The 26,835-nt window shown below is 49.9% G+C and overlaps 1 protein-coding gene across 2 annotated transcripts in view; it reads right to left on the bottom strand.

The window, feature by feature from the left end:
* Window positions 1-26,835, bottom strand: part of LOC138503207 (pancreatic secretory granule membrane major glycoprotein GP2-like) — a 964,255-nt gene that overhangs the window by 523,736 nt on the left and 413,684 nt on the right. For both annotated transcript variants that reach the window (XM_069622794.1, XM_069622793.1), the window contains exon 5: window positions 313-539. In XM_069622794.1, coding sequence (XP_069478895.1) covers window positions 313-539 — 227 coding nt within the window. The remainder of the gene's footprint in view (window positions 1-312; window positions 540-26,835) is intronic.

A 26,835-nucleotide genomic window follows, 5' to 3' on the forward strand; every position in this document is an offset into this window, starting at 1 on the left:
CTGCGATGCCGAGGGGCCAGCAGTGTGGATAACTGATGTCTGGGGACCCATGGCCTTGAGTTATGTGATGGCCGTGCGCCCTGACCCCCCCGCCCCCCTTCGCCCGTGTGCATGTCGTCTTCATCATGAAGTGTGTTTGGAATTGAATCGTGGGTTAGTTGGACATGATATAAGAACCCAGTCATGTGCAATGGCTCCTTCTCTGAGAGCCAAGAGTACAACAAAACAAATGCATATCCAGATGTAGTTATTTCGACAACCAAACTTGCTAGTTGAAAAGAATGGGAGAGGTGCATAGTGCAATGCCCTTACCGAAAACGTAGTTCCGCACCATCCATTCTGTATCGGGACTTGCTTAAATAGTATACGTTCATTATTCACGATATCTACATAGGTAACGCCTGAACACTCCGTACGATTATTTTCTAGAAGATGCATGTTTGAAGCGCTATACTGAAACCTCTCCAGGAGGCACTTGCTGATGGAGACTGTCATTACATCACTGCGACAGTCCACAGTTGGAACGATATGACTGCGATCTGAAAGAGAAATACACATATTAGGAATAGCTCTATGATGCGGCTGCAGCTGTTAACATTACATTTATATTGCAAGACAGTCCTCTCCCATTAGACCCATCCCCACACAAACACACTCATCGCAAGAAACGCACAATTTGGTTTCCTTGCCTCTCCAGTAAGTACGACTTCGAGGGGATTGGGTCCTCTGACGTATTCCATATCTATGACAGGTAATGTCCACAGCTATGCTGCTTCGGAAAATCTTTGGCGTCTGCGTCCTGCGTCGATGACGTTGATGCGCCGTCCCCGAGGACCTCCTCCGACGGCCGACGTCACCCGATGTGATAAGTAGGACGCACGACGCCCATAGCCTCAGTTCCGTTTTTTCTGCGAACATGTTCACTTTCGTGAATCTCGGTACGCCTTGACTCGTTGGAGTTACTGTTTTCTTTCTCGGTTCGTTGAACCTGTTCGGTTTGTTTGTGGCAATGTCTTTCTCATCTTCGACCCCGCGTCCGGGCTTCAAGAACTGCGGGGACTGTGGGTCCAAGATGTCGGTCACGGACTCGCACGACGCCTGCCTCTGGTGCCTCGGGGAGGCCCACGATACGGACGACTGTGTCGACTGCCAGTCGCTCACTGCGAAGGCCTTGCGAGAACGCAAGAAGAAACTGTCGGTAGGTGGGGTGTCTAAGCCCCGGAAGTCGAGGTCTGCAGGGCTTTCGACCGATGACTCGAGGGGTGACTCTCTGCATCGTCGTCGGAAGTCCGGTGGGTCTCCTTCCAGGAGTTGGTCTCGCCACTCCTCCGCCTCTTCTAGGCATTCCAGAAAGCGCCGGCATAGGTCGCCTTCCCCGTCCTCTTCCGAGGACTCCGCCCGTCGGCGGATCGCTTATCCCTCCATGCAAGCGACACCGGAGGAATGGGCTTCCTTCGGGAAGCAGATGCTAGCGATTCTGGAATCGCAGGGCACCGGTCCGTCTGCGCCTCCGAGTGGGGTCAGTCGGCACCGGTCGAGAGACACCACCCGTACGCCTTCGGGCTCGGGTGGTCGGCACGGCTCACGGGAGAGGTCCCGCTCGGACAAGGGTAGCCGTTCTCGCCATGCCCGTTCCAGGTCCCGGTCCTCGACGCGCTCGAGACCGCGTGATCCTGTGCCGTCTTCGAAGAAGCCGTCGACGCCTGTGGCGCCGAGGTCATCGGCGATTACTCTCGAGGTTCCGTCTTCGAGGGGGTCGGCGATGCCGTCGGCGCCCAGGCTGTCGAGAGACACGCTCGGAGCTCCGGCTTCGAGGACTGTGTCGACGCCGCCGATGCTGGAGGCGTTGCAGCTGACGTCGACACCGATTCGCTCGACGTCGACGCCTTTTCTGTCGACGCCGGCGCCGACTCGCTCGGCGCCCTCAACGCCTTTCCTGTCGAAGCCGGCACCGACTTGCTGGGCGCCCTCGACGCCTTTCAAGGCGGTGGTGTCGGTGGGGCCCCGTGGCACGGGGTTTGCCCTTAAAAAGGCTATGGCTAAGGTCCGGCACTGCTTTGGTCCGCAGAGGTCTTCCTCTCCCCGCCTGGAGTACATTTCAGAGGGTGATGAAGGCTCTGATGGCGGTCTGGTTCCGGTTCGGTTCCGGATGAACTTATCTCGGGCCATAGTCAGTTTGATGACCTGAGGCAGTCACTGCATGATGCCAGTGGATTGGACACCTCTCCGGAGGTGGAGTTTTGTCGGCCAGAGCCTTGCACTCATGCCGATTCGTCATATCGGCGCCTTATGTCTCGGGTTACCGAGTACTTGGGTTGGTCGGCTCCCTCAGGGGAGTTCGTTCAGGATTATCTCACGGACATCCTTGATCTCGGTCCACCCACTGACCCGGTTTTGCCTTTTCATATGGCTTTGTAGAGAAGGGTGGCGGCGGCTTGGACTGCTCCGGAGAGTCTCCCGTCAGTGGGTAAGTCTTTGTCGCGAAAATACCGTCCAGCCAGTAGCGACCCCTGCTACTTGTCTAGGCACCCCACCCCGGAGAGTTTGGTGGTGCAGGCGGCTACGGCCCCGGCAAAGCAGGCGTCGTATCCTACCATCCCTCCGGGTAGGGACGACAAACGTTTTGACGGCTGGGCGAAGAAAGTGTTTTCTTCTGGGGGTATGGCGCTTCAGGCGGCCAACTCCATATGTGCCTTGTCTCGTTTCACACACACTCTGTGGAACTGTGTTGCATTAGCGGCTGATCATATTCCCGAAGGGGACGAACGGGATGGTTTCCTTGCTATGGTTCAGGATGGCAAGGATGCCATGTGTGAGGCCGTTCAGTCGGGTTTGGACTTGGCGGATTGTGTCAGCCGGTCCATGGCGGCAAGCACCGTAATGCGCAGGTTTTCGTGGTTGAGGAAGTCTGGGTTCGCTCCTGATGTGCAGTCCCGGCTCCTCAACATGCCCTTTGACAGTGAACACCTTTTTGGCAGCAAGGCTGACGAGAGCCTTGAGATGTGGCAGACCTCCAAAGCTGCAGCGAAGTCGTTGGGCGCTGCAGTTCGCCAACCTCCACCTTTTCGTCCTAGGGGACAGCAATGGAGGGGAGGTTCCTTTCGCTATTACTCGTCCTTCAGTAAAGCGAGAGGAGCTAGCAGTCAAAGAGGCCATCGTAAGAGTGCCAGAGGTGGAAACAAATGTACTCGAGGTGCCAAGGCTGCTCGGGCAGTTGCCTCTTTGCCCTCAGGCAACGCCGCAGCCGCTACCACTCAGTCATGAGGCCAGGTCCCATGGTTCGCCAGTTGGGGAAGGCTGGTGCAGCATCTTGTAGAGTGGCAAGCCCTTACTTCAGATGTGTGGGTTCTGGAGATCATAACCCACGGCTACTGTCTTCCTTTTCGGCAGAGGCCTCACGACAATCCACCAGGGAACCTCTCTTTGAAGAGTCCGGATCCGCTCCTTGCGCAGGAAATTCAAGCCCTGCTGGAGAAAGGCGCCATAGAACTGGTGCCTGTAGCGGAGAGGAACAAGGGATGGTATTCCCCTTATTTTTTGATTTCAAAGAAAGACGGGGGATTGAGACCCATCATGGACTTGCGCGGTTTGAACAAACTCCTCAGGAAGGACAAGTTCAAGGTGGTGACTCTTTCTCAAGTCCTCCAGGCCCTTCAACTTCAGGACTGGTTGGTGTCTCTCAACCTCAAGGATGCTTACTTCCATGTGCCGATCCATCCCAAGCACAAGAAGTACCTGAGGTTCGCGGTTGGCGACTCGCACTTTCAGTTTCAGGTCCTGCCGTTCGGATTGACCTCCGCCCCGAGGGTTTTCACCAAGCTCATGGTGGTGGTGGCAGCGCATCTCAGGAAAGGGGGGATTCACGTCTACCCCTACCTGGACGATTGGTTGATCAAGGGGAGCTCTCCCGAGCAAGTCCTGGATCATCTGTCCGTCACCTGCCACTCCCTTCACAGGCTGGGCTTCTCCCTCAATTTAAAGAAGTCCCATTTGACACCAACGCAGCGGCTCCAGTACATCGGAGCAGTGCTCGACACGTCCCTGGGGCAGTGTTTTCCTCCTCAGGTGAGGGCTCTTCACATTCAGCAGATGGTGCGCAAGTTTCAGTTTGCCCAGACTCTCCCAGCGTCCGAGTTCTTGATACTGCTCGGCCTCATGGCATCCTGCATTCTTCTGGTGCCAGAGGCTCGTCTGCGGATGAGATCTTTGCAGTGGGCACTCAAGCTCCAGTGGTCTCAGTCCTCCGGCAGGCTGTCGGACCCTGTTCGGGTGCCGCCCTCGGTAGCCCAGGACCTTCTGTGGTGGGCCGCCGAGGGCAATCTGATGAAGGGTGCCCCATTTTGGCTGCCCTGGCCGGAGGTGACGATCGTGACGGACACATCCCTCACGGGATGGGGAGCTCATGCCAACGAGCTGACAGTCAGCGGCCGTTGGTCTCTGTCGGAGTCCAGACTCCATATCAATCTGTTGGAGCTGAGGGCCGTCAGGCTTGCCCTGAAGGCTTTTCTGCCAACTGTGCGCGGGAAGAATGTCCTGATTCTAACAGACAACACAGTGGCCATGCACTACCTCAACAAAAAGGGGGGGGCAGGGTCACTTCCGCTGTGCAGGGAGGCGATGCAGCTCCAGTTCTGGGCCATCCAGCAGGAAGTTTCCATCTCGGCAGTTCATCTGGCCGGAGACAACAACGAGACGGCGGACGCTCTGAGCAGGCAGAGCACGGTCTCTCACGAGTGGGAGCTGGCTCAGGAGATTGTCCTGGAGATCTTCGCCCTTTGGGGGACCCCTCAAGTGGATCTCTTCACCTCCAGTGTCAACCGGAAGTGCGAAAGGTTTTGCTCGCAGGAATTTCCTCCAAAAGGAGCCTTAGAAGACGCGTTCGTGGTGGAGTGGTCATTCCCACTGCTGTACGCGTTTCCTCCAGTCCCCGTCATCCCGCAAGTGCTGCGGAGGTTACGGAGGTTCGGTTCCCGGATGATCCTCATTGCTCCGGGGTGGGCCCGGAGGACGTGGTACCCAGACCTTCTAGACTTGTCCATCTGCCCTCCACGTCGTCTTCCCTACCGAGACGATCTGCTCTCACGGGAGGGGGGTCAGGTTCTCCATCCAGAGGTCAGATCCCTCAATCTTCACGCTTGGCTTCTGAAAGGTTGAGGTATAAGGATTGGGACCTCCCTGAAGACGTGATGGAGGTGTTGCTCTTGGCCAGGCGGCCGGCAACAAAGTCTCTGTACCGTTGCCGTTGGAGAAAGTTCTGCAACTGGTGCAGAGTTCAGAATGTGGATCCTTTTGAATGCGACATTCCCATGGTTTTGTCTTTTTTGCTTTCTTTGGTCCACAGGGGCTTGCAAGTGGGAACCATTAAAGGTTACCTGGCGGCGCTGTCCATATTTAAGCGCTCATCTGACGAGTGTTCCTATTTTAAGATTCCTTTAATTTCGCAGTTTTTGAAAGGGCTCACGAATATCGAAAACTTGATACTTAATCTACAGCATACTAAATATTAGCAACCTAACTGGGGCTAACTGTGAATCATCTGGAAAGGTGCAATGACAATGGCCTAAAATAATTGCCCATTTTCATAATAACTGATTTTATTTGTTTATCAACACTAAATATGTTACAGACGAGACTGAAGAGTATTGCTGTAGACTACAAAGTGTTTCCCAAAAGATATGCATTGTGCTGCAATGTAAGATCGTATGGGGCTGGCTGAGTAAAACACCCCCTCCTGCCCTCCCTGGCCCCCCGACATCCTCCCACCCCACTGGTACTAAAGATGGATGAAATATGATTATTGCGGTTGCATGTATTACTTTTTCTAAATTCTCGTTGACAGATTTTTGTGAATGCAATCGCAAGTCTTCAGCCTGATGCCATAATGGCCTATGTTTAAATTAACTACAGTCTAAGCAGGATTGTATATTGCTATCCCAGAAAGCATGTAGCTTATGCAGATGTTCCCTCCCCATATGCGCTCCCTGTGTCACAAAGGGGGAGTGGGACATTCCCATGCACCCTCTATCTGGGGGGTTGGGGGGGGTTGCCTCTTTTGGGAAGACATTGCTTACACACACTTCAGTAACGCCCTCTCTGACAAAAGAACAAGTTACTTTCTTACCTGGTAACGTTCTTTCGATGGGATGGTCCGATGACGGATTCCATATCTATGACAGGTAATGTCCACAGCTCTGCTGCTTCGGAAAATCTTTGGCGTCTGCGTCCTGCGTCGATGACGTCGATGCGCCGTCCCCGAGGACCTCCTCCGACGGCCGACGTCACCCGATGTGATAAGTAGGACGCACGACACCCATAGCCTCAGTTATAGTTTTTTCCCAGAACATGTGCCACCAGTTTTCTACCAGTCAGACACACAAGGCCTTGCGGAACGCAAGCTGCAATCGCAAAAGAAATTGTGCAGCGGGGAAGGCAGGGAGGGAGCGATATGGAATACGTCGTCGGACCATCCCATCGAAAGAACGTTACCAGGTAAGAAAATAACTTGTTCTTCGAAGGGATTGGGTCCTCCGACGTATTCCATATCTATGACAGACTCCTAAAGCAGTACCAAGCAAGGAGGTGGGAAAGAATTTAGAATACAAATTTAGCATGCCCAATCAAATTGCGGAATAGAGAACTGCCTTACCAAAGGCCAGATCTTGCCCCCTGATGGAATTGCGGGAATAGTAACATACAAAAGAATGTACTGAAGCCCAGGTGGCTGCATCACAGATGTGACGAATAGGAACTCCCCTCTGCAGGGCAGTAGACGCAGCCACTCCTCTGGTAGAATGGGCCCGCAAGCCAGCCGGAGGGTCCTTACCCGCCAAGCGGTAACACTCGGAGATAGCTAAAATAATCCAACGAGACAAAGTTTGGTTCATCACAGCTTGTCCTAAACGCTTTCCAGCGTAACCAATGAAAAGTTGATCGTCCACTCTGACCCAGGACATGCGCGAGATATAAAAGCTCAACGTTCTCCTAGGATCAAGCCTATGGAGCCTCTCCTCTTCCTTACCAGGATGTGGAGGAGGATAGAACGCCAGAAGAACAACCTTCTGGCTCAAATTAAATTGCGAAACCACCTTCGGAAGAAAAGAAGGACGAACTCTAAGGACAACCCTGTCCTTGTGAAATACAGTGAAGGGTGGCTTAACTGAAAGTGCCTGTAACTCACTCACTCTGCGAGCGGAAGTAACCGCAACTAAAAACACAGTTTTCAGAGTTAACAGCCTCAAAGGGCAAGAATGTAAAGGCTCAAACGGAGCACCCATAAGAAACTTAAGAACAAGGTTCAAATCCCAACCTGGCACCAAAAAAGGTGACCGAGGGAACACATTTGTGAGCCCTTTCAAAAACTGCGAAATTAATATGCAAGTAATGAAATTCAAAGAATTGTTTGATTCTTGGCAGGAATTGTTTAATTCACATTCCTGTAATATTTGCTGCCAAAGTTTGTCTTTGTAAATCACACAATGAGTTTGCATCTCAAATTGCCCATAATACTCTGGTGCCATTATCTCTTCAAATGGACGTGGCTCGCGGATTGGTATGTGCTTTTGTAATTATCTTTAAATAATGGCTGTTATGTGTACACATATACTGTTAACAATGATGAAATATAAGTCATGCTATATAATTTGTTTTTTGCTATAATACCGCCCTGATGAAGGTTTTATCCGAAATGCTTTGGCACCAGAGTATTATGGGCAATTTGAGATGCAAACTCATTGTGTGATTTACAAAGACAAATTTTGGCAGCAAATATTACAGGAATGTGAATTAAACAATTCCTGCCAAGAATCAAACAATTCTTTGAATTTCATTACTTGCATATCGAAAACTTGATACTTAATCTACAGCATACTAAATATTAGCAACCTAACTGGGGCTAACTGTGAAGCGCCTTTCCTAACAAAGTGGAGTCACTTTGTTTCCTGGAGGTTTTTTGTTCGTTTAGGTCCTAGTGCTACAGGACCGTTTTTTGGATTGGCAGCTCCAGGCGAGAACATTATAAATGATTGTTCTTTATAGAAAATTCATGATTTTCTTAATCTAAGCAACTACTGCAAGACTAAACTTTCAAGTGGTGCCCTCCTCACCCCCTTCACCTTTCCAGATGATGACATTTTGAATTTAATGTCATGTAAAGTGGTCTTGAAGATCACCATTCTGCTAATTTGGCAGCTTTTGGCGAATGGTTCTAGAATAAAGGGGGGCATGAGGAAGGTTTAGTGGGAAGAGAGGGCGCAGCAGGTACGAAACCTGAGGTGTTGATGAGTGCAGGCCAGAAGTGACAGTATGAATCTATCTGGTTTGTGTCAGTGACGACTGGTTATACATTATGATGAAGGGGATAACCCAAGAACAATGAGCTGGAAGAGCTGCGTTTGTAAGAGAGACGCTAGTTTAGGGTGGAGGGGGTATGTGATAGTGATAGGATTAAACATATTGCGGGCCATGCAGTGAGGTCCAGGTGGCTCTGCATTGGGTAAGGTTGAGATGTAGTGCTATCAGGCATAAGACTGCAGTGTACAGATGGGGGTCAGAGTATGAAGCGTAGAGGTGAAAGTACATTGAGGGTGAGTAGATCAGTTGGGTGAAGGTAAAGGAAATTTAGAGGGTTCTTGAGGAACCATGCAAGTAGAAAATATATGCTGGCAGCATTCTAGCCTCATGAAGATTGCTCTGCAGGTTGGCTCATATCCTCCTTCCAACTAATCACATTTAACCACCGATAGCACTCGTATTAAACTGAAACCAAGATCAAAATACAGAGGGTATCTTTTGATCGTAAGCTGTTTGCTTCCCGTGCAGAATCGGAGCGGGAAGACTGTCCGCCGTGCCCAAGACTGCGAAGAGGAACAGCCGCCATTTTAACGAGCCGGTGGACAGAAAATCTGCAGCACTGAACTGACGGAGTGCTGGGAATCGGCCCATGGTCTCTGCAATGGAGAGCGCGCACTGCGGTCTGCTGCGCTCTTGCGTTGTGGGACTGCTGGTGAGTGGGCGCAATCCCTTGCATACAGAAGGAGGATGAGTTGTGACTAGGCTGAGCCCGGCCCTGAAGGGTACACACTGCTGTGCAGGCTGGAGGCGTTGGCCCCGGCTCGTATCCTGGACACCGGCCGGAGAGATGGAGGAGTAGTATGCATCACCCTGTACCAGCTCAACCCAGCAAAGGTGAGCACAAGGACCAGCAGCCGGCAAGAGCAGATTGACAGTGGAGGCACAGTTCGGGAAACGCCACGGCCTGCAGCCCCACGCTCGGAAGGTACGGCGCGTCTGGGCCCAGGTCTGTCATCCTGCCATTGATGATGAGGAGCGCTGCGCCTGGGATCCCGTGTTGTGAGTCCTGCAAGCATTCCCCTGTGCCTCTGAGGGTCCATGACTTCAGTGGCAGGTAAATGCTATAAGCTGGACGGAGCTTAGTGGACTTGTGGATCTCTGCGCTAGCATACATACATTGGTTTATCCATATGTTGTGGATATTTGTTTGGTTGTTGTTATACCTCCAGCAGCCTGTATGTGGGGTTCCAAAGGGACAGAGCTCCTGCAGTCCCAGTTCTAGGATTACACAGTTTTTTGGGGGGTTGGAACACTGTTGTACAGTGGCGCTGGGTCAGGTGTTCACCTGTTTCTATTTGGAGTGCTCAAGATTCATTCTTCAATGATAGTTAACACCATTTTAGGCTTTGAGAAAAACATGTATTTATTAATACCCCACTAAGCTCCAACCACCCAACTTAACATAGCCAGGAACAGGAACATGATGACGTAAAAAACCTCTTTACCCCTAGAGGTTCCACCGAATATGCATTCCCACCAAAACCTACCGCGCCAGAACACCTACAGCAAAAATGTATTAAATTGCAATGATGCTGTACCAAAGAAATTAATACATTTTGGGAAATCTTCACTTTACAAACCTATTTAGAACAAGGAAAAATACCGAGAGGCCTAAGAATCATAGTTTTCCCAGACTTCAGCAATCCTGAAGATGCAGACTTTGCAACACATTGGGAAGAAAGCCTAATGCATGGCTCAAGAAACATGCTTAAACTTCTGATTGAGCATGCTGAGAGAGAACACCAGAGACTCACAATAGAGATAGACCGTCTCATAGCCGAAATCGACAATAGTAATGCACAGACCAACACTAAGGAACGCAACTACAAAATCATGTATGACATCCTTAAAAACCATCAGGATGAGGTTAAACTCAGAAAATGTCGCAAGTTTTCTCGTGATGAAAGAGACTACAAAGACAATCGCATTTACACATTCCAACCCAAATACGATGACAGTTACCGTAGCAATTCGCGAGAGAGCACTCCCAACAGCTCACCAGCTAGCTCGGAAGTGGATAGTGAGAATGAAACACCATCAAACAGCACTAAACAGACAGAGGAAACAACCAATTTGACGAAAACCAGTACAAATACAAGCTATGAAAAAGGGTACAGTTTTTTAGAAGAGATAAAATGCTAGAGAAAAGGATCCAGGACAACACTGAATACCAAGAAAGTACGCTTCCAAGAACCCCTGGTTGGGGGGCACACAAGAAAAGACCAACCAAGAGAGTTACCAGCAGAGGGACCAAGAAACAGGAGTATGGAACACGAAAGCGCCATAAGACTTACCAGATCCCAGACTCAACTACAGCAAAGGCACCCCAGGAGATAAGCCTAGTTCTAAACCTTTCCAGCTACCGTCTCAACATGATGGAACAAAATGTACTCAATAAAGGACTCTCTTTCGCCACCACTGCAACTATGGACCACATTGAGGCTCACATTGAGCTTTTTAAATTGACCAGGTAACTGAAACTGATATTTTATTTTTCAAACAAGTGAACTGGCAAACATCCACACCAGAGAACCCTATTATTAGCACTATTGACTTGGAAAATCTGGAATACACCCATCTTTTAGTGAACCTGGAATAAGATGACACTAATACCAGTTGCACCAGAGAAGATGTCATCAAAGACTTGAACATTGAAAAACACAACATGGACATACCGGAGCTATGCAAGAAATCTAAATTTACACCTGCACTCTATGGGGATAACGCCATTGACATCTTTCAACAAGCAGTCACCAAAGACCTACATATACTTGAGGATGGAGCAAACCATTAGAAGTACCACAAATTGCAAAATCTCAAGCCTGATGAAATAAAAGCTCTCAAAATTCTGAAACAAAACAAGACCATTATTATCAAAGAGGTGGATAAAGGTGGCAACATTGTCATCTTAAATAGATCAGATTACATACAAATGGCCTCAAACCACCTCAAGACACCGGGACGAACCAGGCTAAAGAATTGGTCACCAAATGGCGCAGACGAGGCCTAATTAAGGACGAGGAACAGGAATGCCTAAAACCTAGACACCCCAAGTTACCAACAATCTACTTTTTGCCTAAAATGCACAAAAACTATGACAGAATACCGGAAGGGAGACCCATACTCAGTGCCATATAATGGGTCACAGAAGCCTTTGCCAAATATGTCAACAATGTACTGGGACCTGAGGTAATAAAGATACCTACCTACATCCGTGACAGCATGCACATCCTGCTTGTATTACAAGAAATTGACTGGAAACACACATTCCTACTGGTGACACTTGATGTTAAAGCCCTTTACACATCCATTGAACATACGGTGGACTTCACCTTTGCAAAGACATCAGCATCCTTCTACTCTCATTTGGAACTAACCAAATCATTTTTTGAATTTTCCTTGAACAGCATAGTTTTTCTGTTTGATCAGAGATACTATCGACAAACCAAAGGGTTTACAATGGGGGCAACCTATGCCCCATCTCTAGCCAACCTCTTCATGAACCATGATGAACAGGTACATGCATTTGCAAATAAGGACTTCACGCCATCAATACACAAGTGGTACAGATATCTAGACGACGTCCTAATTATTTGGTCAGGAACAGAACAGCAGCTCATGGATTTCAAGGAATATCTAAATACCAATGAATTTGGCATAGAGTTTTCAGGGACACACAGTGCACAAAGAATAGATTTTCTGGACATCACCATCTCGATCAACGGAGGAAGAATAGAAACCAGCACCTACAGAAAACCAACGGAGGTTAACTCTATCCTCCACGCACAAAGCTGTCACCGTAAATCAGTCATAAACAACATCCCTAAGGGAGAATTCATCACGGCTCGCAGAAATTGTAACAGCAAGGCAGCATTCGAATTAGAATGCAAACTTCTACGATCGTTTTGTGCAAAAAGGCTACAGTACAACAGCAATCTTAACAGCAGTCAACAAAGCCAGACACATATCAAGGGAAATACTGCTAACCCCAATGCAGAGACAGGGCACCATTGACAACAAAATAAGATATATCACTCGATACCAACAGGACAGTCACAAAATCCAAAAGATCCTGGCACAGGATTGGCACTGTCTAAAGATTGATGAAGACATCACACCTTGGATAGCTTCAAGACCACAAATGACCTACAGCAAGACACCAACCCTACGGACCTTGCTCAGTCCCTCATACATGAAATCAGCGGCACACGCAACAGACAATTGGCTCACTGTGGCGAAACCATCAGGCTTTTTCAAATGTGGAAATTGTTCCATGTGCAGGCATGCATTAGACACTAAGACTCTCACCTTTAGAGATAACCACCACCACAATATCACTGACTTTATTAATTGTAAGTCTAAGTATGTAATTTATGTAATCATCTGAAAAATGCAAACTACTGTAAATTGGCAGTACCATCACAGAATTACGTACTATGATTCGGGAGCATCTCGGATCACTCAAATCGCAGGACACCAAATACCCACTCGCCCAGCATTGGCAGGAGAAACATCAATTGGAAAGAAAAGAGGACATCAGATTTGTGGGACTCAAAGTCATCAAGGGAGAACCAAGAGGTGGTGACAGAGAATTAAGACTCAGACAAAGTGAGGCTAAACTTATATGTAAATACAGGAATGTAATGTATGACCTCAAAACCTGGACTTTTTGTAACTACTCACATCATGAGAATTGTAACAAATTACGAATGCACAGCTCCGTCAGGGAGTATACAACACATGAGACTTTACCAAGGATGAGTCCAATTGTAATTCTACAAAGTCACCAGATATGAGAAAATCTCAGCATACAGACAAGTCATGTCTGGTGACTTCTAAATCTGAGAGACCATACACAACAGCACAAGACTCTCTGGACAGGGGACCCAGTACAGGAGCCACAGACTCCTGTGACACAACATTATATCCATGAACAACCCATCATTGGGCACACAGGCGGGCCTTTACCCGGAACTAGTGACCCAACATGTGACTATCACAAGGAATCTCAATAAACACCCCTTTGAAGGTCCACATGGAGAGGAATACCTCAACCCCTCACACAACAGGAAACACATCTCCCTCACGCAACCCAAACACCACCTCCTTCAAATCTCATCATAAAAGGCAACCAAACATTAGCAGCGAGGGGAACCATGTGCCAAGCTATTATCCCTCCCGATAGACACCACCCCATCGCCATGCAACCCATCCCCACAAATGCATACCCATGCCACCCTCTATCATGTGAGGCAACACCCATTGTATTGGCCATATGCGCCCGCTCACTTTTCCTATTTTCCAACCAACTGGACATACATCCATCAAGCAAAGGGAGCACCGTTTTTCATAATTGGCCACATACGCCCACTCGTAATTCCTGTCCCAACCAAATGGACCCTACATACACAATTCAAGCAAAGGGAACACACTTCGTAATTGGCCACAAGCGCCCGCTCGCAATTACTGTCCTCCAATTTAATGGAACTGACACACACAAATAGAGGCACGTACCTCGGAACAGCCCCCTAGCACATGTCCTTAATCATGGACATACAGGCGCACTTTCACAACCACTGTCCTCATTCCTGGAAATTACCCACCCTAATTGGGACAAGCACCCCGTAACACCATGACAGACCACGTCCTTTCCCTGGACACGTCAGGCTAATTCACTTCCTATACGTCACCCGCACCAACGGCCCGACAACCAATCAGCAACTTGCTGATTTGAGCCAACAGGAACTCTCATAATAAAAATGCAAAGAAGTGCCCAATGGGATCGCTAACCAGACGATCACTGTGAGACCAAGCAGCGCTCCCCTACCCAGCTGGGCACGGGTAAGTCTCCTAATAATTATGGGCACCTCATTTCAAAACTCCCACGACCCTGCCTCCTATAGGCACGCCAATCGGTCTCCCTTTAGAAAAAATTCTACAAATCAACAAACATCGGCTCCGATGTGATCATCCCCACTCTTGCTCCTAAACCCCTCACTTCCCCTCTCACAGGCTACACCCGCCTACTCTTCCGCTATACCATCCGTGGTACTGGCCTTACGTGCATTTCATTCCGCACGTTGCCTCCCACCAACAGCCACCCTACAGCTCTTGGCACCTTGAGACAAGTCAAGAACACTCTGCACTAAACCACACACCAGACCAGCCGCGGCTGGTCCAACCTTGCTACGCACTGCTCACCAAGCACTCCTCATTGCCTAATATCACATCCTCACCAAGCCCTAACGGGCCACTGTCCCACAGGCTCTACAGCAACAAGATTTACCATACTTGTACCTCAATAACTATCTTGCATCAGCACACGGCCACATCCACCTCCTCACTCACGAGCCAGGCTCCACACCCATCCCCTCTTCTCACAGCATGCAGCGTCAAACACACCAACAATCCCCAACTAATATGATAGCGGCCACACCTGCATGCCAACTTAATCTAAGCCCGCCAGCCAATCCCAAATGCACTACACTGCCCTATGGCTTCTATTTACCAGATACGGCTACTTCCCATCGACCTAAAAATGCTCTATATTCTCCACAGAAGCTACCCAGCTACCCACAAAGGACCCATACTTAACCAAGACCCACACGGGATAGGAAGCAACCATGTTCTTGGTAAGCACCTTGTGATTAACCTTATTGACAACAGCCACCCACCTGACTAAGGACTGACACTCACCGTCTCCTTCTCTCCCTTGGATTGCAATAAAATAAATCTTATTGTTGAAATGTATCTAACTGAATATCTATCTACTAACTAACTGGTATTGTACCTACATGTCACGCACATGCAACACTGTGCATGCCCCACTCACGGCTTGCCACTTATGATCTCAATACATACGAAATACTGGAATATGATTGTAAATGTGTATACCTCATACAATGTACCTTAAACATGTACCCCACGAAAACCTAAATGAAATTGGTCTCCCAACATGTATGAAAGTGATCATACAAATTGCACTTAGCTGTCACAATCACTGCACAATTGCACCACCATCACAAAACTGCACAGCCTTGAGAAACACGTTTGGCACTGAAAGTACAAGCAAGCAGTTTATGACCTTAGTCTGAATTAATTGTACCCTAAGATGCATGTCACACAAGTGACAAACTTTTCTGACTAAACGTGCAACTGATGGTTTGGCATAATAAATACATCTTTTTCTCAAAGCTTGAAATGGTGTTACCTATCATTGAAGAATGAAACTTGAGCACTCCAAATAGAAACAGGTAAACACCTGATCCAGCGCCACTGTACAACAGGGTTCCAACCCCCCAAAAAGCAGGTAAATACTGGCCTGAACTACCCTGTGCCTCTGATCATTGGGCAAATCACTGCTACGGAGGGCACTGACATGGCGAGAGTGGTGGCCGGGGATGTGGGCCTGGGACTGCTGACCCTGATGCGTGGGGTAGCAAAGACTGAAAGGCCACAGACTGAAGGGCTGAGTGGCTGAACTGCAGCACAGACATTAAGAGGCACAGAGACTGGCTCCTACAGTAATTTCCTGCTACCACTTCCACCCCTGGGTACTTAGTGGAGGAAAGAGTGCATGTTTGGTGAGGCGACGCAGTGCAGCTGAAGCAAGCCCACAAGCGGCTGTGCACGGTGAGGGCCACGCGGCAAGGGGTCCACTAAGAACTGTCTGGCACAGGAAGAGACCCGCTCCTGTGAGTGGGTGTGGGGTAAGCCAGAATCAGCCTACGAGCGCTGCAAAGGGAAGGAATGTGGTGCAATGGGCTGGGGTTGTGATAAGGGCAGGAACTGCCTGCTACCCGGGGATGTTTCCTCCGCACCCCAAGTTCTTTCGGGGGCCAGTGGAACAAGCACACAAGAACCTGATTGAAAACGTATCTTCAACATGCAGGTTCCCTGGGTGCCTTGCGGGTGGGGATAGCTGGCTGTGGAGAATGTCGAGTCACAGGTACGCTTGTACGGGATGGCGAAGGATCAGCTACGGAAAGCGGGAATCCAGAGCAAAACTGATCGTTACACGGTGAGTGTCCTCCCACCATCTCCCACAAGCAGGAAACAAAGACAGCTGATATGGGAACTGCAGTGGAAGAACTCCAGATCTCGCTCACTGACATCATGAGCGCCAGGGGAGACTCTAGGTCCTTGGTCGAGGTGAAAATAGATGGTCTTGCATCAGAGGTTTCCTTTCTCCAACAGTACTTTCGCAAGCTGTCATCGTGGATGGGTGAGGCGGAGCAGCGCATTTCAGACTTGGAAGATGCCCTCAGGAAAATGGAGAAGCAGTTAGCATCCGTCTCGCAGAAGCTCAGTGTCCTGGAATGCAGAGCAAAGTACAGTGAGGGCAGGTTGCGATGGAACAACTTTGTATCCTTGGACTACCAGAGAAGGAGGAGGGGTCCAGCTTGGAACTTTTTCTGGAACACTGGCTGGTGGTTTTAATGGTGCTGAAGAACCTGTCGAACTGACGGGACCTCCTGCACACTATTATAGCAAGACAGCTGAACTATAGGGACCGCAGCACCCTTTACACATGGCGAGGGCAACGAGCCCGATCATGTACAATGGGAACCGGATTGGCTTCTTTCCGGGCTGTAGGAGGGAGGTGCATCTGGCCCGCCAATCCTTCGACTCTGTTTAAAAGATGTTGTCATTGCTTGGCATCAAGTATGCTCTCCTTTTCCCTGCAAAGCTCAAGATATACTACAAGAGAACAGTCCACCACTTTCATATTCCCAAGAAAGCATGGGATTGGATGGAAACACATATCTTGTTTGCACCAGTGTCTAGGTCGCCTAGTGCACAGACCGCGTCACGCAGTGGCCAGGGGTCCTCTCCCGTCTCGTTTTATATGCAGGGCTCTGACTCAGCCGAGGCTGTTGGCGAAGTTCAAGAACTGACAGGCACTCGGTGAGGGGGAAGGAATGAGCGACCACCCTTGCACGGCAAGTGGCTCCCTACCAAACATGCTAGTGCTTGTTTTTGTAACCGAAGGTACCATGGAAGGTGTGCCCAGGACAGGGGCTTGAAGGGAGCTCAGGCTGTTTTTACAGTGACCCCCATTATGGTTCATTGGTTCTCTATGTGATATATTCACAAGGGGTTCGGGCGACAGGTGCTTCTAGTTGGGAGGATTTACAGAGTGGGTGGTTAATACATTGGGCTCTGCTGGAGTGGGGGTTCTTTTTGTTGAATGGGACACTGAGGGGATGCTGGCATTGGCAACAGATTATTCCCTCTTTCGAAACTGGGGGCAGGGATGGAGGTTCCCCCAATGCAATGCTCTTTAATCATAGCATCAGGGGATGGGTCTAGGTTGCTCTCCTTCTTAACCTGGAACGTGAACGGGTTGGGGTCCAGCATTAAGAGGTGGGTGGTACTGCAACTTCTCAATGTGCAATCACCATATATAGTTCTACTCAATGAAACCCATCTGGCTGGGTCGGAATGCCAGTTTTTCTGATGCTCAAACTACCTGATGGCAGTGCAAGCTGGTTTCTCTAGAGGGGCAAGGAGGATCCTGATACTGCTACAGTGTGGGGCGTGGTATGTGTGTATGCCCCTCTGCCCCTGGCAGTGGATCTCTTGAATGAAATCCAAGCAGCTCTTTGGAGTAATTAGGTAGACACTTGGATCATTGGGGGGGACTTCAATGATGTCATGGATCCACTTCAAGATCGTACACATTACAGGGGCAGGAACATTGGCACCCCTACAAAGTTATCTACCTTTTCCCTTGCATTGGGGCTGGCGGACGCCTGGAGGGCGCTACATCCCTTTTCATCGGCTTTTCCTTATCAGGAGGTGCAAGGCTCCCTATCTAGGCTGGATTATTTTTTTATACCGCTGGGAGACCTGCACAAACTTCGGGTGCACCACTTTTTGGCTAGAGGCATCTCGGATCACTCACCGTTGATCATGGAGCTCACTACTGACAAGCGCAGGGAGATGCGGTGGCCTATGAACAGCTACTACTAGGGTTTGCCTGACTTCCTGGCAGTGGCCACCAGGACGACCGAGTATTTCACGATCAATGAGGGGTCGGTGCATAGTCCTGAAGTCCTGTGGGAGGGCTAGAATGCGGTACTCAGGGGGGAAATTATATTTCTCATTGCAGCTGATAGACCCGCACATCGGCAGGAGGTACGTGAAGCTGAGTACCTCAAGATAGCCACGGAAGATCTATGAGACAGGTAAGCATGATGGAAAAATGTTGGCCTGGCTCAAGAAGAGGGATGATGAATGCAGACATGTGAGAGAGATCATTGGTACTGGGGCAATTTATGGAGGATACAGAGATCGCAGAAGCATTTACCACTTATTACGAGGGGTTATATTGCTCCCGACAGCCTCGGAACCAGCTAGTCAGCTTCCCCTTCTTGGATGGTATCACTCTGCCACAGTTGACCCCTGCTCAAAGACTCAACCTACAGGTGGATATTACTGGTGAGGAAATGGCTGCAGGCATGCCGCATCTTCAATTTGGAAAAGCCATCGGGTCCAGTGGGTTCCCTGTGGAGGTCTGGAAGAGGCTGGGGAGTCAAGGTTTCGGCACATGCACAACCTCTTAACTTACTCAGAGTACTCGCCTGCTCCCCCCGGACCTCATGCTTGCTATCATGTCATCCCTAAGGCGGGCAATCCCCAGAGTCCTGTGCCTCCTACAGGCCAATCTCCCTGGTCAACAGAGAGGTGAATGTCCTGGCGCAGGTTCTGGCGGAGTGCTTGGGGAGGGTGATTATCTCTTTGGTTCATCCGGACCGATGTTGATTCTTTCCAGACAAGTCCACCCGGATGACTATCCAATGGTTATTTATGGCCATTTCTCAGACACCTGTGCTTGATGATCCACTAGGCCTTCTCTCGGTGGACTTTGAAAAGGCCTTTGATTCTGTGGAGTGGGGGTTTCTCTGGGAGGTGATTCCGGGGTTCAGGGATAGTTTTTTAAGCTGTGTTTGTCTGCTGTATGCCTCGCCAAGTGCAGAGGTGTGGTACAGTCGAGTATCCTCCCAGTCCTTCCCCTTGGAGAGGTGGACTAGGCAGGCATTTCCTCTTTTCCCCCTCCTATTTACACTGGCCATTGAACCTCTAGCGATACTACTTAGGATGGATCAGACCTGGTCGGGATTTCGTTGGCAGCAAGGGGATGAGGACATGGTCTCACTGTATGCAGACGACCTCCTGGTCTATTTGGGAGAACCGCGGACAGCCAGCTTTTGGGGCACACAAACTGTTCGGGGGTTCCAGGGGGTTAGTAGCCTGAGGATGATTTGGGACAGATCTATCTTCTTCCCACTTCAGGGAGCGGAAGGGGCGATTCCCTGGGATTGCCCATACCAGGTGTTGATCAAGGGCTTCCAGGACCTCAGGGTGCAAATGGGCCCAGACCTTGGGAACTTTGTGCGTGCTAATCTCCATGCCATTATCGATAGGTTCACCCGTGACATTACCCAATGTTAACCTTGCCAAGTTATCTTTATGTACTTCAACATGTCCCTCTGCTGAACCCCAAGGAAGAGTTCAGCAGAATTGGCTCTTCTCTGGGGCGGGGCTCAGCCTCACATTTCCCTTCCCACTCTACAGCGCTCAGTGTGGGAAGGGGGTATTGGGCTCCCCAAACTGTGCAGTTACTATTGGGATGGACAGATGGCGGTTGTAAACAACTGACTACATGGCAACGTATCCTTGCCGCATGTTGGGGCAGAGTGTAGGTGGATGCAGGGTCTCCCTCCTCTCCAGAGTCTTTATAGTGGACCAGGCAGACAGATTCTTCCACCCACGGGGCACCTCGGAAGTGCCTGCAAGTGCTGTTGGGCTACGGCTAGGCTGCACACTTGATCTTTACTTGTTCATTTTGGACCTTTTGCTGGGTTGGCCTTATTGTTTTTGTTGCTTTTAAGGAGCCTTGTCGTCGGCAAGAGAAAGCACAGCTCATTTGGAGATGCAACACGGAGGCCTGCAATAACACTGCAGCACAAGTAAATATATACATTGACTTTTGCCTCAGACACGCCCTCTGACACGCGCTGGACTTGCGCGAGGACTCGTTACTATAACGCTGCTTCTCAACCTCTTTTCTTTTTTTTCCCTTTGTTTGTTTTAGCACGACTGTGATGCCTTTGATCCCGCCCACCTCTCACCTGACTGCCTACATTACAGCACGGGCACCCACACCCACGCGTGCACCTCGGAAGTGCCTGCAAGTGCTGTTGGGCTGTTAGGCTGAGAGGGTGGGCGGGGGCGAGTGCTATTTACATCTTCATAACTTTATTATAGCATACCCGGGCAGTGTTTTTTATTTTTTGTTGGTCCTGAGTCAATCCCGTGCTGTAAGATAAAATGGCTACACCATTAAGAAGCTGGAAAGTGTGTATATCTACGGTAAAATCACTCCCTACCACTGGTTGCGGATAGGTGTGAAGGTAAGAATATTATCTCATTAGATAATGATATTGAGCCTGAGGCTAATAATTGAACCCGCATCTTTCCGTCCATATGGAAGGTCATGTACCATCTCTTATAGATATTGAAAATCCAAAGTTAGAAATTCTTCAGGAAGTAGAACTGTCTCACTTGCATGCCCAAATCCATTCAAAATTTGTTGCCCCTGGCTATGAGGATGGAGATTTGTCGTCCGCATCGTCCAGACAATAAAGATTACCCCTGCTAGCTGAGCAGGGAGTATTAATTCAATTAAAGACTAGGAGGCGAGCATTATGCTTCAACTTCTTTAATTTACCACTATTCAGCAGTTTCAACAAACTCAAAAAACCAATACAAAACACTTAAAACAGTCTGAACAGACTTTTCTTCTTTTGAACTACAATCCCCATAGTCTCTCTAGTCCATCTCACTCCTTGCTCAGCTTATGACCACATCCTGTCCCTGAGCTCCTCCTCTCTTTTACTCGCTCTGAAAGTCACATTGATAACTCCACACTAAGTCCTGCAACTGGCAATGACTCAAACCACTCCAAACGAATGTTGAACTCCCTCGACTCAGACGACTACTTCTGTTAGTCTCCTACGTCAATTATTCTTCTGCTCCTCTCCTAGGAATAATAGAAAGCAGAAAATCAGGGTGGTGTCCATGTATTGACGACATCATCATATTATTATCACACACGATCATCCAATATTATGCTCAATACATCACTCGGGTAGGAATTTAATGCTCGCCTCCTAGTATTTAATAGAATTAATACTCCCTCGCAGCAAGAAACTAGACACAGTAACATCGCCAAATTCCCAGATAGTTGTTTCAGCGATAGGTACCTGTTGCTCAGCCAACTCTCTCACAGGTTAAGAACCGCCAGTACATCCCAGACTGTCTTATATCGAGGCTCTGGGGTACTATAATCTTGGCTCCTCTAATAAGCCGAACCACTGCCGGGTGCTCCCCCGCTGGTACCCCTTCGATAGGGAGATGCCCCGCGGATATGGCTGACCTGTACACTCCTATAGTGCGCAATGCTTTACCGCCTTGCAGCAATTGAGCTAAAAAGTTCAAAATCATCACTACAGTTGCTGAAATGGGATGAACACCTCTCCTCTTGCACCAGGACCAGGTAGTCCACTTGGCCCAAGCCGCGTCGTAGCTCCTTGTTGTGGACGGGGCCCAGGATTCCGCGATAATCTGTGCAGCCTGAGCCGAAATGCCTGGCAACGCCCAGCGTCTCCTCATATCCTGCACGCAATGAGCGGGAGTGCCCCCCTCACTCTCAGAGGGTGATAAGACCCAGCTGGGTCCGTGAGCAGGTGCTCCCCTTCTGGGAGAAGCCTCAGATAATCCACTGCTAGCTCCATAAGCATCAGGAACCACACTTGCGACTTCCAGCATGGAGCTACTAATAGCAGCTCCGCTGTCTCCCTCCGACACTTCGCTAGCACTCTGCTCAGCATCATGAATGGTGGAAACGCGCAGTGCAGAACTCCGCTCCACTCCTGCAAGAATGCATCCATCCCTCGAGCCCCCGCCTCCAGCTGAAATATTCCGCTGTTTGGGCATTCAACCGGGATGCGAACAGGTCTATGTGTACTGGTCCCCATCTCTCGGTCATCCTCTGAAACACTGCTGGATTCAGCCTCCAATCGCTGGAATCCTTGAGGTAGCGTGAGTTCCAGTCCGCTATTACGTTCAGCGTCCCGGGGAGGTACTCCGCTCTGACCGACGTCTCTGACTGTAGGCAGAGGTGTCAAAAGTCCTTCGCTTGCTCCGCTAGCATTCTGGATTTGCTACCACCTTAGTGATTTATGTATCGCACTGCCGATATGTTGTCCATCTTCAGTAGGACGCATGATATCATCTTCCCGTTCGTGAATGCTCTGATCGCGAAGGATCCTTCCAACAGCTCTAGGCAGTTGATGTGTAACTGGAGCTCCTCCTCGCTCCATTTCCCCCCTGTCTGCAGGTCTCCACACCGAGCGCCCCAGCCCAACCGGCTGGTGTCGGATTCTATAATCATATCTGGCTTGTCTCCGAAAATGGCACGACCATTCCAGGCGTCCATATTCTTCAACCACCATTCTAGTTCTGTCTTGGATTCCTGATCCAACGGTACTAGCTGATGGTACCTCAGACCTTGCTGCAGATGCCTTATCTTCAACCTCTGCAGAGCGTGGTAATGTAACGGCCCTGGAAATATGGCTTGAATAGAAGCTGCTAACAGCCTGACAATCCTTGCTAGCGTTCGGAGGGACACGACCTTCTTCTGCAGGCATATTCTCAATTCTCTTTTGATGTCCCGGATCTTCCGGGTTAGAAGTTCGAGCGTTGCTGACCTGGTATCTAGGATAAAACCTAGAAAGTCCAGTCTTTGAGTAGGCTCGGTATCCGACTTCTCTATGTTCATTAGGAATCCTAGGGAATCTAGCAGTTCCTGGACCCAACGCGTCTGGTACTTGAGGGACTCTCGATCCTCGGCTAGGAGCAGGAGGTTGTCTAGATAGATGATCAACCTTATTCCTTTCTCTCTTATCGCCGCCGCGACCGGCTTCATTACCTTGGTAAAGGCCCAAGGTGCCGAGGCAAGCCCGAATGGTATAGTCCTGAACTGCCACAGCTGTCCTTTCTAGCGAAAAGCTAGGAAAGTTCTGAATTCTTCTGCTATCGGTATCGTTAGGTAGGCATCTGGGGTTCCAGGCAGCTACCATTCTATTGCTATCCTTGGTGTAACCTATGCCAGCTCAATGCTACACAATCCTTCAGATCCAGTCTCGTCAGCCAATCCCTTTCTCTGAGCGAGTCTTGGAAATGATGGATGCCCTCCATTTTGAAATGCCGGTAAACTATCCAACCGTTTAGTTCTTTCAAGTTTATCACTGGGCGCACCTTCTCTTTTCTGTGCACCAAAAACATATTGCTTATAAATTCGGGGTCGCCCCGGCACCTCTCTATGGCGTGCTTCGCGCTAGCAGGTCTAGCTCCTGGTCTAGAAGCTTCTGCACTGCGCGCCCCATACGCTGCTGATGAGGCCTGTGCTCTTTCACGGGCGGTTGGACGAATTCTAAGCCCATGCCCGCAACCGTTTGCAACACCCAGGCATCGCTGGAAAACTTGCGCCAGTTTCTCAAGAACATGCCAGTCTCCCCACTACTGGCGGATAATACGCTGCTCTCACCTTGCGTGAATCCTTGTCCGTGGCCGGATCTCTTCCTCTGCAACCTCTCGGGAAGCGTCCCCTGGACGGGAAGAAGGAGTCCTGCTGCCTATTCTCCCAGTATTGAGCTCTGGGGTTCTGGGATCTTCTTCCCCCTCGATTGCGACCAGTCGACCGACCCCAGCTGATAAGACCCAGCTGGGTCCGTGAGCAGGTGCTCCCCTTCTGGGAGAAGCCTCAGGTAATCCACTGCTAGCTCCATAAGCATCAGGAACCACACTTGCGACTTCCAGCATGGAGCTACTAATAGCAGCTCCGCTGTCTCCCTCCGACACTTCGCTAGCACTCTGCTCAGCATCATGAATGGTGGAAACGCGCAGTGCAGAACTCCGCTCCACTCCTGCAAGAATGCATCCATCCCTCAAGCCCCCGCCTCCAGCTGAAATATTCCGCTGTTTGGGCATTCAACCGGGATGCGAACAGGTCTATGTGTACTGGTCCCCATCTCTCGGTCATCCTCTGAAACACTGCTGGATTCAGCCTCCAATCGCTGGAATCCGTGAGGTAGCGTGAGTTCCAGTCCGCTATTACGTTCAGCGTCCCGGGGAGGTACTCCGCTGTGACCGACGTCTCTGACTGTAGGCAGAGGTGTCAAAAGTCCTTCGCTTGCTCCGCTAGCATTCTGGATTTGCTACCGCCTTAGTGATTTATGTATCGCACTGCCGATATGTTGTCCATCTTCAGTAGGACGCATGATATCATCTTCCCTTTCTTGAAGGCTCTGATCGCGAAGGATCCTTCCAACAGCTCTAGGCAGTTGATGTGTAACTGGAGCTCCTCCTCGCTCCATTTCCCCCCTGTCTGCAGGTCTCCACACCGAGCGCCCCAGCCCAACCGGCTGGCGTCGGATTCTATAATCAGATCTGGCTTGTCTCCGAAAATGGCACGACCATTCCAGGCGTCCATATTCTTCAACCACCATTCTAGTTCTGTCTTGGATTCCTGATCCAACGGTACTAGCTGATGGTACCTCAGACCTTGCTGCAGATGCCTTATCTTCAACCTCTGCAGAGCGTGGTAATGTAACGGCCCTGGAAATATGGCTTGAATAGAAGCTGCTAACAGCCTGACAATCCTTGCTAGCGTTCGGAGGGACACAACCTTCTTCTGCAGGCATATTCTCAATTCTCTTTTGATGTCCCGGATCTTCCAGGGTTAGAAGTTCGAGTGTTGCTGACCTGGTATCTAAGATAAAACCTAGAAAGTCCAGTCTTTGAGTAGGCTCGGTATCCGACTTCTCTATGTTCATTAGGAATCCTAGGGAATCTAGCAGTTCCTGGACCCAACGCGTCTGGTACTTGAGGGACTCTCGATCCTCGGCTAGGAGCAGGAGGTTGTCTAGATAGATGATCAACCTTATTCCTTTCTCTCTTATCGCCGCCGCGACCGGCTTCATTACCTTGGTAAAGGCCCAAGGTGCCGAGGCAAGCCCGAATGGTATAGTCCTGAACTTCTACAGCTGTCCTTTCTAGCGAAAAGCTAGGAAAGTTCTGAATTCTTCTGCTATCGGTATCGTTAGGTAGGCATCCTTCAGATCCAGTCTCGTCAGCCAATCCCTTTCTCTGAGCGAGTCTTGGAGTTGATGGATGCCCTCCATTTTGAAATGCCGGTAAACTATCCAACCGTTTAGTTCTTTCAAGTTTATCACTGGGCGCACCTTCTCTTTTCTGTGCACCAAAAACATATTGCTTATAAATTCGGGGTCGCCCCGGCACCTCTCTATGGCGTGCTTCGCTGCTAGCAGGTCTAGCTCCTGGTCTAGAAGCTTCTGCACTGCGCGCCCCATACGCTGCTGATGAGGCATGTGCTCTTTCACGGGCGGTTGGACGAATTCTAAGCCCATGCCCGCAACCGTTTGCAACACCCAGGCATCGCTGGAAAACTTGCGCCAGTTTCTCAAGAACATGCCAGTCTCCCCCCTACTGGCGGATAATACGCTGCTCTCACCTTGCGTGAATCCTTGTCCGCGGCCGGATCTCTTCCTCTGCAACCTCTCGGGAAGCGTCCCCTGGACGGGAAGAAGGAGTCCTGCTGCCTATTCTCCCAGTATTGAGCTCTGGGGTTCTGGGATCTTCTTCCCCCTCGATTGCGACCAGTCGACCGAACCCTGAAGCGACTGGTCCCTCCAAAAACTCGGTTGGGGAAGATTTTCCGGATGGAAGCTTGTGCCTTCTCTAGAGACGTGTAGGTGCCTACGAAGCGACCCATCTCCTTGCCAAAGGTCTCTCCAAAGAGGAGTCCTTGTGCTGCTTCTCCGGCCTTGTAAGAGGCTAAATCACTAAGCTTCTCATCTATTTTCAACAATAGGCCTCTCCGGCGCTCGGAAGGGATGGCGCAATACGCATTCTCCAACAGGCATACAGCCCTCTGTGCCCAGGCTGCTAGGGCGTCGGGTTCTACCTCTTCCCCCGTATCCCTGGCTCTTTCCGCCAGGTCCATGATCTTTGCGAGCGGCCCGGCCAGATCCAGGACCTTCTCCTGGCAGCTCCTCCAAGATCTATCAATACCCTTATGGGGGTCCTTACTTGTCTTGGAAACGAAAGTCAGCATTTTGGGGTCTAACTCTGGTGTCTAAGCGACTTTGCCCGGAAGGTCTGGTCTCGGGCACTCTGCTCGAAGTCTCTGGCGGACTTCCTTGTGCAGCGCCTTTCTTAGCCTTTTGGTCATGTACTCCGCCACTCTCGGCGAGGGCTGCCAGTCTGACGCCCTCGGATTCCGGATGCTGTCCGGATCAAACATCCCTTCCTCCTCTTCCTCGAGGTGTTTCTCCTTGCGGAGCCTCTTTCCTCCGCTGGGTTTGCACTCCTCTTCCTCTCTTAATTCCTCTTCTT

The sequence above is a fragment of the Ambystoma mexicanum genome, chromosome 11 (genome assembly GCF_040938575.1).
Source record: "Ambystoma mexicanum isolate Mex_15411 chromosome 11, UKY_AmexF1_1, whole genome shotgun sequence".
NCBI classification, from domain to species: Eukaryota; Metazoa; Chordata; class Amphibia; order Caudata; family Ambystomatidae; genus Ambystoma; species Ambystoma mexicanum.